The sequence below is a fragment of the Lontra canadensis genome, unplaced genomic scaffold, assembly GCF_010015895.1.
Source record: "Lontra canadensis isolate GAN:19392208 unplaced genomic scaffold, GSC_riverotter_1.0 scaffold34, whole genome shotgun sequence".
NCBI classification, from domain to species: domain Eukaryota; kingdom Metazoa; phylum Chordata; class Mammalia; order Carnivora; family Mustelidae; genus Lontra; species Lontra canadensis.
In genome coordinates, this window is record NW_022631028.1 from 6,444,435 (window position 1) to 6,465,584 (window position 21,150).

The following is a 21,150-nucleotide window of genomic DNA, read 5'->3' on the forward strand; positions in this document are numbered from 1 at the left end:
GGATTTTCACAGACACAAGGAGAAATTTTGAGGCTAAAACAATTCTGTCACCAGGCAACGAGGGTCATCCTTATTTTTCTCTGAGAAGAGGAGGATATCAGGGGTGGTGGGGAGGGAGGAAGGCTGGAGGAGAGTAAGTTCATATAATGTGAAATGTTTATAGTGAAACTATAATCTTTTGTGAAAAAATATATTGACCTATGTTGAGCCATTTTTCACACACAAGATTAAAATTTCTCTGTGCTCTGACCCGCTTATTGACTAACGTGCACTCTTTCTTACTGCTTGTTAGTTTGCACTTGCCTTTTCCTCCTATTCCCATGCACACAAGCATACATACTCCTTCCAGGAAACTCCTATGTCTTTCTTTAGGATTTCTGGGCAATTCTCCACACTAGCTATGCTCCTGGACAAATCACCATTTATGCTACTTCCTTTTTGGGTTTCAAAAACATGTCTTGTGGTATGAAAGAAATTCCAAGCCAGATATCAAAGCAGAAAGCAAAAACAAAACAAAACAAAAACAAATTGGAGATTGCCAATACTTTATTTCCTAAGTTAGGAGCAGATACCATCGACAATCACCATTCATATAAAAAAAGATGCTTAAAAAAAAGATTACTGCCATACTTTTGGGTTTCATGGACCAGACTGAAGTAAATGAAATGAAGTTAAAAAAAAAATTGTGTAAATCAACATGATTTTGCCAGGTAATCATAGTATAAAAATTCCCAAAAAGAAAAATAAGAAGCTTCCACTACTAGGTCATAAAACAAATCATCTTTCTTTCCTTCCCTCTTTCTTTCTTCCTTTACTTTCCTTTTCCTTCCTTCCTTTTTCCTTTCCTTTCCTTCCCCTTTCCTTTTCTTCCCCTCCTTTCTTTTTTTAAGTAAGCTATTAAAATTATAAACGCATGTGCCTCTGAACTAAACTCTCCAACTGTCAAACATGTCACAACCCAGAGATCAAGAGTTCCACACTCTACCAACTGAGCTAGCCAGGCATCTCAAACAAAGCATATTTCAATATCCAAAAAATAACACAAGCTCAGAATACAGAAACATTCTTTAGGTTGCTCTAGCTTTCTGAAAACTTATTTGGATTCCTGGGAAATCTACTACCTTGACTTATTTGATCATATTTGGCTTCAGACAAGGAAAACAACTTACCGTGAAATTTATCATCAAATTCAGGTAATGGGGGGAGAGCTGCCAGGGCACAGAAAGGGGCTTTCAAGCAAAATTGGGAATGTTTTATTTCTTAAGCTAGGTACAGGAACACAGGTGTTACTTTTTATAACATTTTCTTTATTTTAGAGTGTGAATATTTCATGTGGAACACTATTCCCATCATGGGCTGGCTTTAAGAAATCACTGATTGAGTTGAATGCATCCATTTCTGGAGAAAGAATGTACGGACGCCCTAGGAATGGGTAAGTGACCTGCCCAAGCAGAGCCAGGGGACAAGTCAAGGACTCCTTACATCCTTCTCAGCAATCTCTCTGCCTGCAAGCTGAATTCAGATTTCTGCACTGTTAAGATAATTCTTTCCATGAGCATTTGTTTGCATTTTATCTTCTATTCAAACTAAAGCATGAAATTGTATAAAATTCAATTCTTGTCACAGTCTCTAGGAAACATTCCTACATAACATGTAACAGTAAATGTCTGCCACATTTCAAATTATAAAAATCCTAAAAGTATTCTGAGTTGAAAACAGCCTTATATATTAAAAAAAAGTACCTATGTTTTCCAGCTTTAAATTGGTCCAAAGGACTTTGAGGCATAAAGGAAGGTGATCCTACCCTTCATCATCAAAGAAAACAGTTCTACACAGTATCTATGGCAACTTCGTCTCCAGACTAAGACAGTAGAGAATTTTCCTCACATAATAATGTTTTGATAGGTCTGTTCTTTTTTTTTTTTTTTTAATTCTCTATCTGATCACCAGAGGTTTTTTTTTTTTTTTTTTTTTTAAAGGGAGGTGGGAACGCTGGATGTTTCTATGGATACATACCTCACAGCGAAATGCAAAACGGTGGCGCCTGGCTTCTTGGGTAGATCATGGTCAAGAACACGGTGATCTAACTGTAGCCAGTTCTGCTGACCTCTGTGAGAGCAAAGCAAAGAAAAAGGATTAAACAGAAGGTCAGAGAAAGGTTCAATAACATGCAGTGTTGGCAAAGCTGTGAGCAAAGAGTTACTGGCATACAGGGAAGGCAGGCGTATAACATGTTACAACTGGTAATGAGGCTAATTTAGCAATTACTATCAAAGTTATAAAAGCATCTGCCTCTGAGACAGACTGTTGATTTCCAAGAATTTATCCAGGTAAACCTGCACATGTGAGAAATGGCTCATGTATAAAGTCCCTTACTTGAGCACTGGTTGTAACAGTAAAAACGCTCAAAACAACTCCCAGATATCCAGCAAGGTGTTGCTTAGAACAGGAATTTAAACTGAGCAAAGACACACAAGGCAGCCATACAAAAGATGAAGGGTATCTTCACAAACTTACTTTGAACAATTTCCAAAACATGATGTGAAATGGAAAAGCACTGTACATAACCTGAGTACTGTATATAGCCATTTTAAAATTTAAAAATACGCACATACACACATATGAATAAAATATCTCTGAGAGGATAAACAAGAAACTGATACTACCTGGTACCTCTGGAGGTAAAAAACTAGGTGAAACTTAATATATTAATCTTCAAATTCTTATTAAATATGATATCTGAAATACTGCAGAGAGTTAAGAAGGGGAAAACGCCTGGTTTCATGAAATCAGACAGACACAAAGAACAACAGTACAGCTTTCTATAAAGCATGGGTTTCCATATTCTCGGAGTGCTGTTTCTATATTATGGACTTCCTAATATTTGAGCATGTATTTTTTATTTACTCAAGAGCATCAGCAAGTCCATGAATATAAATAGTTCTCCCTAAATTTTGACCTCTGAGGGATCCAAAGGATGATACTGTAGCTTGGGATTTGTTTCCAGGACTTTTCCAAGGCAGTCCAACCAGCTGTCCGTTTTAGACTGTATATTCCCAGAAGGCACTCCAAGAAGGCACAGACTCCATTTTGCTTGCTTATAGAAAGCTTATAAACATGCAAATGGTTGTGGGGTGTCAAATTATAATAAAACCTATAATGGGCCACAAGGTATTTTCCAACTTTTTTTGGTCTTTGAATAAATAATTTAAAAAACTCAGAAAACTCTAAGCTGTATTCATTATAAGTAGATAGGAAAAGTGAACATAAACAATATAAGTGTAATAGTAATAATAATCATTAATAACAGTTACTCATAATAATAACAGTTACTCTGTCCCCACAGAGCTGGAAGTTTTTATGTGTTAAGGCTGTATTTTACAGTCAGCTTGCAAAAAAAGTGGCAGAGCCAGGATTTGAGCTCAGGACTTACACTACAGGACTTTGGTATATTAGGCGACTGGAATATTGAATCAGCTTTTATAGCGTTTGGCTGATATCTGTCACTTATTATTCTCAACACTGGAAAACGTGTGTCTTTGTTTCTGCAGTTATAAAATGAGGCTTCCAATAATTATCCCTAGCTTTCCTAGGAGAAACATTATAAAGATAAATAAGATGATATAAGTGATATAAGGGGATGTTCTAAGAAACACTGCTTGTTTAAAAAAACATATATATAAAGATAGGGGGCTAGAAGGTAAGGGACTCTTCTACTGTATTTCATCCAGATTAGAATCGCTGATTTAAAGACATACAACAATCTCAGACATGTTCAAATATGTGTCTTAAAGTACATGAAATAGTGTATAGTATCAGATCTTAACAGTTTCTTAGGGAAAATGAGACTAACTTGGACTTGTGGTTTTTGCTTTTATATAGGAAAGATATGGCATTATTATAAGAGTACAATATATATTTACATGAACTTGTATGGAATGATGTCCAAGAATGAAGGAAAGAAGTTGTATAATAACATATATGACATAAATCAATTATATTAACCAAAGACACACATTGAAAACACTATTATATATGGATGAAATTCTTATAGTTCTGGAGAGGTATAGAGCAAACTGCGACCTTTGGAGTGGGGAGGCAATCCAAAGGGACTGGCTTCAATCATGATATTAAATGTTTTTTATAAAAAGACATTCATGTATATGTACCATAAAAATTATTTTTTTAAAAAGGGTAAGTTAGGAATTAGGTTTTAAAAATACATCCAGGAATGCCTGGCTGGCTCAGTTGCAAGAACAGGTGACTCTTGATACTGAGGTTGTGAACTCGAGCCCCACACTGGCTGTAGAGATTACTAAAATAATAATAATAATAATAAATTTTAAAAAAACCCCGCATCCATAATCTCACCAACAAGATCAAATTAGAAGAACAAAACACTGAAAATTACCCATAACTCTACCATTGAGATATACACAAGATTAATGTGTTGTTTTATAGTCTTTAAGACTAAAATGAATCAAAAAGCACTTTTGCTTCTGACCTGCTTTTCCCAAGTTTTTCCATCAGCAAATATACTAGAGCTAATCAATGTCTCAAGAACACAGTTGACTGTATGATCTCCTCTATCAAGCTGCTCAGCTCAACCCTAAAGCAAGCTTTTTTTTTTTTTTTTTTTTCCGTCTGGAATGGTATCAGTCCAAAAGCCCACCACCAGCTCACACCCAGCAAATGGGATGGTGATCAAAAGTCACAATTGTTTTGTGAAAACTGTTATTTCTTCATAAGCAAAGCTTATTCAGCAAAGTCTTTCAAAACAAGAGAATTAAAGAAAAATGAAGTGGATTGTAGGAGATGGGAACCATTTTGGTGAACCTCAGGGCTGCTGGTTCAGGAGGGCAAGACTGCTCTCTAGAGGTGAAATACTGCCTCTGCATACAGATCACAAGGAGGTACTTCCAAGTGGAATCTCAAGGAACTCTACCCCACCCTCCAACAGGACTGTGGATTTATTTTTGTTGGTCACTATCACCACTTTTCTTATGTAAGAAATGGTGTAATTCAGTTTTTCCATTTCTCTTCTTGGCTTGTGCATGGAGGCATAGACAGTAGCAAGTTTCATTGACAAAAGGTCCCCCTCAGTTTTATCTTACTCTGTTGAGAGAAGTTCACCAAAGGCAGATGGCTGATGTGGCATCTAAGTTGGAAATTCAATTCAGACAGCATCCTGGGAGGGATCCCACTCAGCGGTTTTATGGGGGCGGGGGAAAGGGAGTGCTGAAAGAAAATACTTTCCAAAAATATTTACCAGACAAAAAAAAGAGCTAGGGCTTGTGACCAAGACATTCCAAGGAGACACCCTTAGAGCAATTTTCCAGACCTGTTCCCCAGAAAGTGGAAATGGCCAAATCCCCCTCTCCCCTCCCAGTTCCCAGCTCCTGCTTCTTCTGAAAATAAACATAGCTATAGCCAGAAGACACCTTCTAAACTGTTCGTAATTCAAAAATAGACTGTGCTGTCACTTGCTGGGGAGTACATGGAGGACAGTATGGAGCCAGGCTTCTTGGAAAGACTACAACCATCAACCACTGTCGCCAAACGAGAATGCTGGAGGAGACCCTCGAGTGAGACATTCTTCTCCCAGTAGGGGATTTAGAAAGATATCCCAGAGTAGAAGAGGGGGGAACATGGCTCAAGGCATTAAAGGAAGTCATTCGTATTATACCTTTCCTTTCTGAAGAGAAGACCTTACAGCTGAATGACTGAGTTATGCAGTTTGGTTATGCTCACCTGAACTGGAGTTTTCCCAGAAGCCATCCATTGGGGAACTTGCAACACCAGTCATAAATCATGTAATTCCTGTGCAAACATCCTACAGCGGGGCGGGGTGGGGGGAGGGTGCCTCTCCCATCTATGTGACACACAGGGCTCACCTATGATCGTGTTCCTCTTACCTCTTGCGCCACCATCAGGCCGGGCTCCTCACCACTGGGCAAATGCACCATAGTCCTCTCCATGCTCACACACTGAGCCACAAAATGAGTCTTTCCTAGAATGTCATCGCCCATTTCTCTCCCCTCCACCCAAAGTCTACCTGCCCTGCCCTGTCCATTTGTAGTTATTCTCTTGGGAGAATTCCACTCTAGTCATCCATTAGGCCCCTTCTGGACACTGAACTTACCACTATACCAACAATAGCATGACAACTACCTTCCAGCGTGTGCCTAACCTATGAACTGGGCATGCCCTACCGGACTTAACAGTACATAATCCCAGCATCCTATTACATGTATCTTATGTAGTCCTTATTATATGAAGGTACCATTATTATGCCCAATGTATCAAAGAGAACACTGGAGTAGCGGAGATGTTAAGTAACTGTCCTAAAATCTCATAGCTACCACAATTCTATAATAGCCACTCCCTGCCTCCCTCTCAGCCCTTCACCAGCACCACTTTCTTTCTTACTCTCGATGTTCCAGTCATACTGGATTGTTTTTTCTTTCTCAAAAATACAAAATTAAAAAAACCCAAAAAACAAAAGTCAAGCTCTGTCTCACCTCAAAGCTTTCGCCCCGGCTTTTGTCTGGAATGCCTCCCTCTACAAACGCAGAATTGGATCTTGCTTCTTATTAAATGTCTCCTCCTAGAAGCCCTCCTCGTCCATCCTATCTAACACCCCCCACCAACTTTTCTTCATCATGGCCACCATCATTTTCTTCTATGCACTTATCATTTCAAGTAATTTCTCATTTATCTATTTGTTTACTTGTTCTGCTAGACCATACCATTGCAATATAAGCTCGGTGAAAACAAGAACTTTGTCTCTGTCATGCACAGCTAAATCTCTAGGACCTAGAACAATGCCCGGCATTTCGTGGGCACTCAAGAAATATTTGCTGAATGAATAAATTACTATTCATGCTTTTTGCCTCTATTCTATGTGACCTCTCTAAACCACAGTGTTTCAACCAGATAGCTTAGCCATTATGTGTTTTAGGCTTCATATATTGTTTGTAATTATTGCATGTACAATCACTTTCAACCTCTGTGTGTGTGTGTGTGTGTAATCACTAATTCACATGAACATTTACATGAACTAGCCTTGTCTTTCCAGCTAAGAGTAGGTGGTCAATGGATGTCTGCACTTCCTATTTCCTCCAGCAGAGGACTGATCATACAGGGTCTCAAATAGCTGTTGGGTAAACTGATAATTTTGTGAATCAAAGTGAGGCGGGCAATGTCTAAGTGTATTTTTTTTGTTCAGTGTACTTCCGATTCAGGAAGCATCCTGGGTCTGGGATCAGAATTTTCAGGTTTTTCTGTCTCCTGACAAGTGGTTTTCCCCAGCCCATGGGTGTGTGTGTGTGTGTGTGTTTGTGTGTGTATGTGTGTGTGTGGCTAGGCTTGTGGCCCACCCAGGCTGAAAATAATCAGAAGCAAGGTGTTAAAAAAAAATTAACCCCATCTTGAAATTATTTTCTGCCTGGTTAAATTAAAGAACTGAAAAAAAAATTTACACTGGGAGAGTTCCAGAAAGAATGCTGGGTAGTTGGCCAATATATTTTGTGTCTGGAATGCATTTGCTTGAATTTTAATATTTGAAGAACTCTTTGGATATTATCCCCACAAAGAGGAAGAATTCCTCTGATAATCTATCAGGTTGCAAATAACTTAGGCAAATGGGACTGTCAGAACACACACATACACACACATACATACACACACACACACACAGAGGAAAACTGGTAAGACCAAAACATTTTTTTACATGGGGATTTAACTTCTTATGAGTCTATTATTATACACATGCTTCATTTCAGAAAGCATTTATATCATTGATAAATATATGCTTTGTCCAAGTTAGCATAAAAAATATAAGTAGAAGAAGAAAAAGATTGTAAAGAGGTAACATAAAATGACATAGGGGGAAGTGAAAAAGGTCATTTAAAAAATGTTTTTAAAAATTTTTAAATTATTTTTTAAAGATTTTTATTTATTTATTTGACAGACAGAGATCACAAGTAGGCAGAGAGGCAGGCAAAGAGAGAGAGGAAGGGAAGCAGGCTCCCTGCTGAGCAGAGAGCCCGATACGGGGCTCTATCCCAGGACCCCGGGATCAAAAAAGGTCATTTTTAGTTAAAAGTAGAAACACATTTTTCAGGTGGGCCATACATTTGCCTTTAAACTTTCTTGCCACCAACACCCAAAACATTAATTCTCGTTGCAGTATATGAGTGAATAATGACCACACATACATAACTACAGTATAAAAACTGTGCAGATAGACTCCCAAGAATAGCAACTCATTATAACACATTTCTAAAACATTAAGATAATATTTTGGTGTTTAAAAATGATCAGTATTCCCTTTCTTCTCCCTTTGCAATAGTCCTAGGAGAGAAGTCTCAGATAATCTTTAACTAAGCAGGACATATTCTAATTCTTGGAGCATTTCTGCCCTTTTCTGCTGACTGTGAATGACAGGGAGCAGGTCATGCCCGTGAAAGGTAAACAAATGAAAATGATTAAAACACTCACGTATCATCTGTAAATGTTATTCCAAAGTACTCCTTTTCTTTCAGGTTGAAATGTGAAGCCACGAGGTCCAACAATTCTCTTGATAAAAGTTTGGGCTGTTAAAATAAAAGGATGATCAGAAGCTACAACCCTTCTCTGCCCCCAATAGTTTGGAGAAGTTTTTTTGCTTGTTTTAAAAAATTTTTTAAAGATTTTATTTATTTATTTGACTGAGCAGGGAGCCCGATGTGGAACTTGATCCCAGGACCCTGAGTTCATGACCTGAGCTAAAGGCAGACGCTTAACTGACTGAGCCTCCCGGGTGCCCCTGCTGGTTTGTTTTTAAACACGCCCCCCCCCCCTCGTTTTGCTATTTATGTTAATCAACTACACATTTTCCAAGAGACTGGGAAGGGGAAGAAATTGTAACAGGAACCTCAATGAGATCATCGTTTTCATGTATTTTGCAATTCAGTCCAGTACCTTACTTTGTCCTCTAGGCAATAGTATGTTTATTAACTTGATGATACTTTGGAAAAATTCTCTTTTACATGTAGTGTGATGTTAGTGACCAAGTCAAAGAATATCAAACACCTCACTGTCTGGACTGTAGGAATAACTTTGCTTCGTGAGGGCCAGCTGAAGACGCTGAAGACCCAGGGTTGTGCGGTCACAGATAAAACTACTACGCTACTCCTGGTTCCCATTTACTGCACTGAACTCCTTCTATCTATTGTCTCATTTCATCCTTACAAGGAGCCTATTAGATAGGGGGTTCTTATTGCCATTTTAGAAATGAGGGGACCAAAGTCAAGAGAAACAAATACCTGACTTGATGTTCCGGTCAATGAGGGCAGGGAATTGAACCCAGTTCCTTCTGATTCCAAAGCCTGAGCCTTTCATTTCTCTCTAGAGCGGGAGTGATTTTACTCATTGTACTGATGATCATCACCAGTATTTACTAAGCACTTATTTAGAAGAAGGATGTAATCTATAAGCTTTTGAGAAGCACTGGACATGGTGTCAAGGAGCATGGTTTGGAATCAGAGGAAACATCCAGAATGAGAGTGGAGACCTGATTTGGAGGAATTCAGAAGAAAAGGGGGATATGCAGGACGGCACCTGCATGGGCTTTTTTTTGAACTTAGAGCCAAACAACTCAGGGCTCATTATGGTGTTTTGAGACTTGAATGTTTGCTGTTGGGGAAGAAAGATGGTCATAATTAAAAAAAAAAAAGAAGAAGAAGAAGAAGAAAGAAATAGAGAGAAATCTAGATTAAGAGGTCTACTCTGGTGAAACAGTATTGACTACTATTTTCATTCTAACTGAAGCCTAAGCATTGTGGGTGAGAAAGGAGCCTCTGAAGAGTTTAGGTTTGGTCAAAGGAGAGAGTTTTAGCTGTAGCTACAGTTTTGACTCTCAGAGGGGGTTTTCACAAATTTTTAAGGCCCTTGGTCCACAGTGTGGGGTAAATAAAGAGAGAAGGATCAACAATTAAAATACCACCACTCATATACTCCACGTATTTTACAAAAGGATTTCATTCACATATAATGTCTACCTTGATTTTAGCCATAATACTATGAGGAAAACTAAGTCTTCTCTATCTCTGTTCACAGATGATGATACTGGGTATTTAGCTTGGACAAAGTCATGTAGCAAGAAGGTGGCAGCATGCAGATTTGCAGCACACAATAACCTTTTCAGGGAAACATGATGGCGTCCAGCTTACCAACAAGAGGTTCAGAGAAGTCGTCAATTCCTGGGGGTCACACAGCTACTGAGTGTCAGAGCTGAGGTTGGAACCCAAGGGTCTCAAATTCCTGTCACCAGACCATAACTACTCTTACATGGAGACCAAGTTGTCTGACTTTGAAGCTCTTCTTTTGCCCCTCAAATGATCCCTAGTCATTGGCAAAAATAAGCGAGTAGCCTGACCACGGGCCACGAGGCTCACAGAGAGAACCCGTACAGGCTGTCTTTCTATGAGCAACACCTACCTGAACCAGCAGCTCCAGTCTCCGGTCATCCAGGAGGTGCACCTGGCAGTGCCTGCCTTCTGTCATCTGTGGAGACAAGACAGCAAGGGCGGCATCAGGGCTGGTGCTGGCAAGCAGACCCTTGAACTTGATTCATAATTTAGTTTACATGTGATGTCCTCCACCTAAAAATGGCTTCAGTTGAGTTACTCAACAGCCTTGATCCTAAATAGGACTTACTGTTTGGCGTTAGCTCTTGAATTCATCAATAGATGAGTTAATTTCTTCTTATATTTAAAAGAAGAAAAAAATGAAAAGTAAAGACATATCACTATGTTGAAAAAATTATGCCCATAACAGTGCACATAAGATTATACTATGAAAAGCTGGTTTCCTTCCCAGAAGAAACTACTATATTTTTCATTGAATCAATATTGGATTTTTCAAATGAAATTGCCTATATTCATTGATATATTTTAATAAATATAATAAATGCACAATTATAAAGGAAAACCTATGACATTAGAGTTAAAATGGAAAGTTTCCATCTTTGAAATTTTGTCCTTTTTTTTTTTAAGATTTTATTTATTTATTTGGCAGAGAGAGATCACAAGTAGGCAGAGAGGCAGGTTGGGGTGGGGGGGGAAGTAGGCTCCCTGCTGAGCAGAGAGCCTGGACGCAGAGCTTGACCCCAGGACCCTGAGATCATGACCTGAGCCGAAAGCAGAGGGTTTAACACATGGAGTCACCTAGGTGCCCCAATTTCTGTCCTCTTTATAGCATGTCACTACTGTAATTTAGAACAGTTAAGACCCATAGTTAAGAACAGCATATGTCAGTATAAATTTCCAATTATATTTACATTTTTACCACTATAACTGCAACTCTGGGAAATAGTCTCTATAAGATACTTCTTTTTTTTTTTTTTTTTTTTTATCTGACAGACAGATCACAAGTAGGGAGAGAGGCAGGCAGAGAGAGACAGGAGGAGGCAGGCTCCCTGCTGAGCAGAGAGCCCGATGTGGGACTCCATCCCAGGACCCTGAGATCATGACCTGAGCCCAAGGCAGAGGCTTTAACCACTGAGCCACCCAAATGCCCCACTATAAGATACTTCTTTATTTACTTATTTTTTATTTGATTTCATTTTATTTTTTAAGTGGGATCCACGCCCAACATGGGGCTTGAACTCATGACCCTGAGATTAAGAGTCACATGCTCTATGGACAGAGCCAGATAGCTCCCTCCCCCTGTAAAATATTTAAACAATGCACAGAATATAAAGAGCCCCCTTAATTAACTCCTGTTCTAAATAATTTTATCTGCAGAAATCACCACTCTGTCAGTTTAAGGAGAATCAGCGCAGACTGTTTTAACATGTATGTTCAAATATATACATGTACGTATTCTCAAAAATTTCATGTTAAATGGTTTGCTTTGCAATGTTATTATATTGGACATATTGTTTTGCAAATGAAGCAAGTATTGTTAATATTTGTGTGTGTTTATGTGTATATAACTATCCATAAATTTTATATATGACTGTGTGTGTGTTCTGTGATTCTATATGTATACAGAAACACACATACATGATATATGTTCTTATATATTTGTATTATTATTAGATTATACATTATTATACATAATATTGTATATATTTTTATATATATATTTTTTCAACTCAAGTGGAACTAGGCTCTTTTTTGGTGATCTTTTCAGTGTCAACACATAGAGACCAACTGTACTCTTTTTAAAGGTTCTATAGTAACAAGTGGACATGTAATAATTTAATGAGTCTACTGCTGAGACACAATCAGTTGTCCTTCAGTCCTTTGCTATTCTAAGCAATGTCATGGTGAACAATGTCTACCCAACTTTGCCCATGGATGAGGAAATTCTGCATCACTTTGAAAAAGGATGGGCAGCATTTTCTCTCTCACCTGTTGTACCAAACTATAAGACCTGGAAACTCAGATTACATACAAACCCAATTTAAAGAGAAAATCACTCCATTACGAAGCACCAGCTATAGACTTCCCATTGTTCCAGGTGTTTTATACATATCATCTCTGAGCTGCGGTCACCCTGTGGATTGCTGTGACCTTCTCCAATTTAACAGATGGGGAAATCGAGGCTCAGAGTGGGGTAAGCGATGGTTTTTCTATATGAAAAATACTAATTATTGCATTTACATTTTTGACTAAACTCTGCTCTAAAAGTCTGAAAACTAGCTCGGTTGGTTAGATCACGGTATTATGGAGACATGGTCCATAGAAACCACTGAAGTGGTGTGGAGAAGTGAGTGGGCAAGCTTTTATTTTGTTCCATGGCCCCTGATTATGTTCTTAACTCAGCAAAGTACACACTTTTGGTGGCGAGGAGAAAGGGAACAAATATTTGTTTGTTTCAGGTACTAAGCTGGGCACTTTATGTAGATTATTTCATTAAAGTGCCACAGAAAATCTATATGACAACATCCCCACTTTACAGACAAGGAAACCGAGATACAAAATTTAGTAATTTATCCAGAGTTAGCTGAGTAAGAAAAAAGCTAAGTCAAGATTTAAATTAAGGTCTATCTGAATAACAAGAAAAAAGTCACCTTTTATTCCACTATTCTATTCTACAGGAAGAAAGAAATAAATGTGTTAGTTCAAATCACTGTACTTCTCTCGTAAAACCCACACAAACAAACCCCAAATACGTGTACTATGGTGAGAGAAAATAAAATAATACTCAGGAGACCAATTGACACAACACAAATCCATTAAGGAATATGTCAAAACTCATAAAATATTTCAAGTTACTCTGTTGTTGCGTAATCCAAAGGAATTTATTTTCTGATTTTCAAAAATCATCTTTTTTCCTTTCCACCGTACTTTGCTCGGACTTGTCCATTTTCCTTCTGTCAACACCTCATCCTACCCTAGAGAATTAAATAGTAGATGCTTTTCTGGTGAGTCTGCCCATCTCAGGATAAACACCATGAGTGGTGGCCATATTTGTACAACTTGGTCCTACCCCTTCCGCTTCAGGCTTCAGCTGATTGGACCAGGGAACAGACACCTGACTCAAGCTGAGCCAATCATATCCTCAATCCAGGGAATCCGGAATTGAGGCTGAGAGGATGGGGCAGCTCTCCTCTGCTGTGTGTGGACAAAAAGGAAAGCCATCTGCAGAGAGAATGAAGGACACAAGCAGCTGGAAAGAGGCAAGAGAAATCATGCAACCTGAAGGGGAAAGCTTGAGAGAGTTGCTGTCAGCTTTCCTAATGTCATTCTAGTCACTTGTAGTCACTTCTGCTGCTTTGGGTGAATTATTGCTGTTTCGTTCCATGACACACCCTTGTGTTCTTTTAATAAGTCCTTTTAATAAGACTTTGTTTTTCTTTCTGAAACTAACTCTAGTTGGATTCTGCTGCTTGCAACTGAAAGCATCTTTCTAAGATACCACATATATATATATAAATTTTTATATTTTATATTTTTATAAAAATATATTTTATATAAAAAATATATTTTTATTTTTTATTTTTTATATTTATTTTATATAACTTTTTTTTTTAGAGTGGGGAGGGACAGAGAGAGAAGGAGAGGGAGAATCTTAAGTACATTCTCCACTAAACATGGAGCCCCATGTGGGGTTCAATCCCAGGGCCCCAAGATCATGACCTGAGCTGAAACCAAGAGTCAGATGCTTAATCAACTGAGCCACCCCAGCATCCCAGATACCACAGGTGTCCACATATAAGTCAGAACAAAAGGCTACCAAAGAATGGACTCCGCAGATGATACCATTACTATGGTCAAGTCATCTAGCATAATCACGGATTCACAATTCACAAGTATAACAGCCAGGAGAAAGGCCGACATTTGGTGGGGAGAAATGAACGAACATCTCAGTATGTGAAGTGATAAGAGACCATACAGGACAAGCTGGAGAAGCACAGTGGAGGTGAAATGAAGGGGAAAAAAAAGTTACAGTTTTAAGCCCATGTTGGCACATTTGTGCTCTTTCCTCTGTGGGAGGATGGCTTCTCCGGGAGGCCAGAGTACTGATTTTCTCACTGCTAGTGATAGAAAGGCCTGTCTTTGTCCCTTACTTAAATCAGAGGTTGGAAGGTGGTGGATGTATTTTGTTATGAATCAATTTTTGTTGGTGATATCAGAAATCAGAAGATGCCGCTGAAGAAAAATTGAGACGGAAGGTTTGGGAAACACGGGGCTGCATTTCCTCCATGGCAACACTGGGCCAGGGAAGGCGGGGTACAGCAGCTCCCTCTTTTAGATGAGGTTTGTGGTGTCTGCCTCGCCCAAATTTATTATCTGCCAGGTTCCTGGGAGTCACATCATGAGAATAAGCAAACCCCTATTTAAGTTCACAAAGTACCAGAGAAGAGACAAAACCCATGTCAAAGGCCCAGTGCGGGACACTTGACCTTCATTAATGTCTACTATTTCAATCTCTAAGCAAGCCTCTGAAAGGGGTATCCGTATTTTATTTGGTTTCGTTTTGGGGGGCCTTCCTCAAGTGAAGCACCAGGGAACCACCAAGGTTTGGGAAATGATGGCACTTGCACGAATTCTAAGCCAGACTTGGGCTCGAAATCATATTTTATCTCTTGCTAGCTGGGTTAACTTGGAGAAGGTACTTAACCTTTCTGAGCCTCATAAGCAATATCCCGGTAGGTTTTCATCCGACACCCCCAAGAGTGAAATAAACCACTTCCACAAAGCACAGTTATTATCCTCCTTATTTGCCTGAAGCTTAACAAACAGCTAATAAACCTTCCTATAGTCCATTTACCCTACTATTAAAAACAAAAACAACAACAAAAAAACTTCCTAATGGGAGGAAGATTACTAACCCATTTTGAAGAAGATAAATGATAGGTAGAGTTAACAAGTCAGTTAACAAGCACATAGCAAAAAAGTTCTCCAGAGCTGATGGGGCAGACATAGAAAGAGAGAGGGTACCACGAGCTCCTGCGTGACTTCTGTAAGCCTGGCACCTGGTTTGGCATCTTATTTTTATTTTTTAAAGATTTTGTTTATTTATTTGAGGGAGAGGGTGCGCACGTGCGAGCATGGTGGGGGAGCAGAGGGAGAAACAGAGTCCTCACCAAGCAGGGAGACCAAGGCAGGACTCGATCCCCGGACCCCGGGATCATGACCTGGGCTGAAGGCAGACGTTTAACCGACTGAGGCACCCAGATGCCCTGCAGCACCGCCCGCCCCTCCCCCCGTCAGGCATTTTAATGACAACACCGATAATACCACTAACAGGTCCTTTCTGTATTCCAGGCCCTGCACTCAGCACTTTTCATGTATTCACATATCCAACCCTCATGATACCCACAAGAAGTAGGCGGTCTCCTCTCCCCATATTACAGGTGAATGAGGTTAGAGAGATTGTACATAACAAGATTTATAAATGGCAGAACTGGACTCGAACCCAGAGCCCAAGCTCTTAACCACTTAGCTGTACGCCTGCTATTCCCAACGCCCTATGGTGACAAATTGTGGGAGGGCCTTCCCATGCAGCCCATTTTCAACGGATTGGATGGGTGGGGAAAAAGAGGGAAAACAAAACATTTGAAAGCAGGCATGAAAAATCATGTCAGCTGACTAGGGGTAGTTAGAATTTAGAACTTGTACATGGAAAGAGACTTAGAGGGGCACCTGGGTGGCTCAGTGGATTAAAGCCTCTGCCTTTGGCTCAGGTTATGATCCCAGGATCCCAGTGGGATCGAGCCCCACATCGGGCTCTCTGTTCAGCGGTGAGCCTGCTTCCTCCTCTCTCTCTGCCTGCCTCTCTGCCTACTTGTGATCTCTGTCTGTTGAATAAATAAATAAAATCTTAAAAAAAAAAAAAGAAAGATCCTTAGAAGGCATTTAATAACCACCGCTTACTTGGGATATGGGGCAATGAAGGAATGGACGTGTCCATTGCCACTCAGCTAGTTAAGGCGAGACCTGGGATTAAAACTCAGGGTTCTGACTTCCAGGCTGGAGCACAAGTGCTCTGCACAAGGTCACTTGGCGAAGAGATACCATCTTATTCACATGCTGTTGCTTGCAACAGGCTGATTTTTTTTAATTAAAAAAAAAAAATACTGTAACAACAAAAGGGGGAAAAAAACCCCAGGCATTTTTAATTTAATTTAAAACATGACTCCCACTCATGCTTTCTCTTCTAATTTCAACAACAGGAGTTATATTTAAAGGGAACTATTCATGGATGACAGTGATTATATCTATAAATACAGAATTCTCTTAAAATATAACAAAAACAACAAATTTTATTGAAGCATGTTCAATGTATTGAATATGTAGCAATTCATTTAATGCCATGAGGTAAAACAGCTCTATCATCTTCACTTTCCACTGAGAAAACCAAAGCACAGAGAGGCCAAGTAACTTGCCCAAGGTCACACAGCTAGTAAGACATAGAGCTGGGATTCCAGCTTCTAGGAGCTGGCAGACTAGCTCCTGAGTCTGTGTTCTTCACTACCTCATTACAAAGTGTCTTCTCTCTCTCTCTCCTTTCTCTCTTTTAACAAATTGCCTTAAGATTAAAGAGCCCATACTTTCTTCTTCTTCTTCTTCTTCTTTTTTTTAAAGATTTTATTTATTTATTTGATAGAAGACACAGCGAGAGAGGGAACACAAGCAGGCGGAGTGGGAGATTGAGAAGCAGGCTTCCCGCAGGGCAGGGAGCCCGATCTGGGGCTCGATCCCAAGACCCTGGGATCATGACCTGAGCTGAAGGCAGATGCTTAACAACTGAGTCACCCAGGTGCCCCAAGTCTGTACTTTCTTATGAGCTCTTCAGTCCCCGAATGCCAGACAGAAACTAATTTGCCAGGTTAGGCCACAACACTTCATTTAAGAAGTCTCAAAGGAAGTACATGTTTCTTTTCATAAGCAAACACAGGACGGTGGGCCATGCTCTTTCTCCAGTATGTGTGAAATGATGTAACACAGACAGAACCACTCAAACCCCACAGAGACTTCCGAAGAGTCTCAGGTGTGACCCGTCCCCCAGGGCAGCAACGCCTCATATGGAACAGAAAACATATTTTAAAAAATCATCTCTTTGTAAAGTTTCACTTTACCCCAACCAAACCTGAAACCCTTCCTGCCACCTCCTCCTCCATTTAACCCCAGGGACACAGAGGTTAACACTGTGCAGGTTGGATTGAAACTCCCACCTCAGTCTGTGGCTGCCCTGCGTTTCCTTCCCCGCTGGCAGAGTGGGTCCTCAGACGCTAAGCACTGGGTGCTGGTGGAAGGACCTTGTCCATCTGGTCACTGGTCAAATGAGGAAGGGCAGAGTTGGAAGTGAGAATCGGCCACAGGCCAGACCTCTGGCTTCATGGAGCATCCTGACGTGTAACCCACAGCGGGGTTCAAGTCTGTGCGAAAACACCCCACCCCAAACACCCAATCCCATTACCCGATTTAGGAGAGGAGAGACGAGGCCGACTTGGTAAGAAACCCAAAGGCAAGTCCACACAGGGCAGTGTGGGACCATTCATAATGACCAGGGTCAGCTTAAAAAGCAACAGGAAATAACAACTACAGAAAAAGACCAGAACCTCAGCGTTCTTTGGTTTTGCTTTAGTAGTTCTTTGGAACAAGGAAATATGAAAGCTTGGCAAAGGAAGCAGCAGGCTGCTTTTTTTTTTTTTCCCCTTTCCTTTCTTCTCTCTTGTTCCCTTTTGACCTTTTCTGAAAGCCTAGCATGAGAGGGCCTGCCTCATCAAAATGACTCCTTAGGATTTTTTGTGGGGTAGCCCATCCAGAGTCTAATTCCCATCATCCCTTGCCGGGATGTGTGCAAAACCAACTCTCTAACCGGGCTTCATGCTTTTGAGTCCCCTGAGGATCCAATCTCCATGTGGCTGTGTGAGCAGTATCTCTAAAATACAGATGAAATCCCTTCACTTTCCTTCTTAAAATTGCCAAACGGCTTCTCATGCGAACTTCAGGAAAATCTAACTCCTTCTCTTGCCAAGGGTGTCCACGTAACCCTCTCTAATTTTAATTCCAACCCATCTGCCTTGGCTTTAACATACCAGCCACATGGGCCCTCCCTTTCTTCCTCAAAATAAAAGCTTGTTCTTCCTTTGAAATTTTGCACATGCTGTTCCCTCTGGAATGCCATTTCCCCAGGTTATTGCTTGATTGGGTGCTTTTACATCTTTCAGATCCTAAATTAAAGTCACTGTTTCCAAGAGGCCTGTCCTCAAAATACAGTGAAGACTGGATACTCTCTCTCGTCATGCTGCTTTATTCTCTTCATTGCTAATATTTCTTTGTTTGTTCGTTTTGTTTTTGTTTATATCAGTCTCTACCTTTCACCATCAGCATGTAGATTTCATGACAGAGACCTTGATTGATTTGTTCACCACTGTATTCCCCAGGGCCTAGAACAGGGCCTGGCACAGGGTAAGACTGGGTGTGGTAAGTAAGAATCTGCTGAGGGAAGGACAGTCTTAACTGCTCAGAACCTAGAAACAGTCAACAATGAAATACATTCACCAATGATTTCCATTTACACAGCATAAGTAAGGTAAAGTGAGGATGTTCCAAAACACTTCCTGAGCCTTGGTCCTGACAGGCTCCTACACAGCAAACAAGCTTTCCACCCTGAGAACAAGGTGTGTTATTAGACTCCTCATCAGATGAGAGATTCTAGAGGAACTGGAGAGAGGTAGAAGGGCGTATCTAGGACGTCCTTACTTTGGGATCTATTGAGTGGACGGAGTTTTATATTTCGCCCAAATGATGTCAACCCCGGCTGAATAGGGCTCCTTTATATCATCTCTGGGTGTTAACTGAATATAAGCTATTGACACTCCCGTTCAGAGCATGGCCTAGACTGACACAGATGTCTCCACACGGAGTCAGCTGTGGTTTTCCCTCGAGTTGTTCCAAGATGGTGCCTACCCTCCCAACGTGCTGTCTTTGGGAGCCTCTTTTTCCCGTATCAATGAACGATTCTCTTAGCTTCTATAACCACTGGATGTCACATAGCACCCAGGCAGTACCTTTTCTCACACTACTTATATCCCTACGAGGTAAGAAGTGTTACTCTTTAGATTTTGTAGATGACGAAACTGAAATGTCAAGAGGTTAGGTCACTTGTCATAGGTCGTGTTGCTATGACCTGGGGTGAACTCTCAGGTTCCATTAGCTGCACAAAGTAGGCCACTTCTGTGTCTCTCTCAGGTTCACTGGGCGTGGAGGACAAAGAAGAGACAGTGAAAGAGAGAGGCAGGTGGCATAAAAGAAGGACAGGAAGAAAGGAAAATGTGTTGCTGTGGGAGAATGAGAAAGAAGGGGAGAATTCCATTTCCCAAAGACTAAATTGAGTAACTTGAGTAATCTGACTCAGGGAAAAAAAAGTTAACAATAATTAATGGCCAGTGACTGTGTGCCTGGCACTATTCCGAGCCCTTTCTTTTATTTACATGGGCTGTTTAATTTTTTTTTAAAGATTTTATTTACTTATTTGAGAGAGTGAGAGAGTGAGCAAGAGAGAACATGAGTGGGAGGAGGGGTAGTGGGAGAGGGAGAAACAGACTCCCTGCTGAGCAGGGAGCCCAATGCAGGACTCGATCCCAGGACCCTGGGATCATGACCTGAGCCGAAGGCAGAGGCTTAACTGACTGAGCCACCCAGGTGCCCCTACATGGGCTGTTTAAATTCATTTTCTATTACTTTACGTTATTTTATTTTTATTCTTTTTGTAGTCTCTACTCCTAACGTGGGGCTCGAACTCATCACCCAGAGATCAAGAGTCGCACACTCCACCAACAGAGCATGGGTGCCCCTAAATTCATTTTCATAACAAGCCTGTGAGGCGGATTCCAATAGTAGCTCCATTCTGTGGACGAGAAGTCGAGGTTCAGAGAAGATAAACGGCGGACTCCACTCTGCAAAGCCACAGAGTGAGGAGGAGACACCGAAGAGTGGAAACACAGACACTGTGACTTCTGAGTCTGTGCCTTTCACTGCTGTATTGTATTCTGTTGTAAAGCATTTCCCGTCTACGTGGTCTGACATAGTCCAACAGCCAGCTTAGGCATTTCCCATATGAGCCTGACCACCAGGTAAGACACTGTTCTGGAAAAGCCTCATCCAGATTCGCCAGACCAGAGTTTCTGGGTTCAGGTCATGACGTGGCAGCAAGGCCAGGAGAGGAGCAGGGTTTTTGCAATCCCCATTCCTTGGCTACCTCCCGGCGCTGCCTTGAATAAACATGGGCAGGGGCTAAAAACAACGTCTATACATTTGCTATTGATTTTCACTGGACAGCAGATTAGAATTAACCCCCACCTCTTGGGCTGCTGGCTGTCATGCTTATGTGGACACTCTGGATGCGGGATGACATTGATCTGGTATGTGGCCTTCTGGATTGGAGTCTACAATAGTCTGGGCTTAAGATGCAATCTGGAACACAGTGCAATGAACTCAGCATGGGAAAGCTCTGAAACACGTTTTCACTCACTTGATCAACCAGGATTCGCCGAGCACTTTCCAAATGCAAGCCCTGCTCTAACATACATCGGCAAGGCTTGCTATGAGCCGGGTATCTCAGCTTTGGCACCAGTATTTGTGGCTGATACCTCCTTGCTGTTCACTCTCGGATGCTTAGCAGCCGCCCTAACCTCTCCCTACA

General features: G+C 40.7%; 1 protein-coding gene across 6 annotated transcripts in view; it reads right to left on the minus strand.

Annotated features, from left to right (window-relative positions):
* Nucleotides 1-21,150, minus strand: part of FRMD4B (FERM domain containing 4B) — a 221,065-nt gene that overhangs the window by 106,748 nt on the left and 93,167 nt on the right. For 5 of the 6 annotated variants that reach the window (XM_032867367.1, XM_032867363.1, XM_032867364.1 and 2 more), the window contains exons 2-4: nt 10,483-10,548; nt 8,503-8,597; nt 2,017-2,109 (exon numbers count right to left, since the gene is read on the minus strand). In XM_032867367.1, coding sequence (XP_032723258.1) covers nt 2,017-2,109; nt 8,503-8,597; nt 10,483-10,548 — 254 coding nt within the window. Of the gene's footprint in view, nt 1-2,016; nt 2,110-8,502; nt 8,598-10,482; nt 10,549-17,674; nt 17,775-21,150 lie in introns of those variants that run through there. The other variant, XM_032867366.1, reaches the window with a different exon arrangement.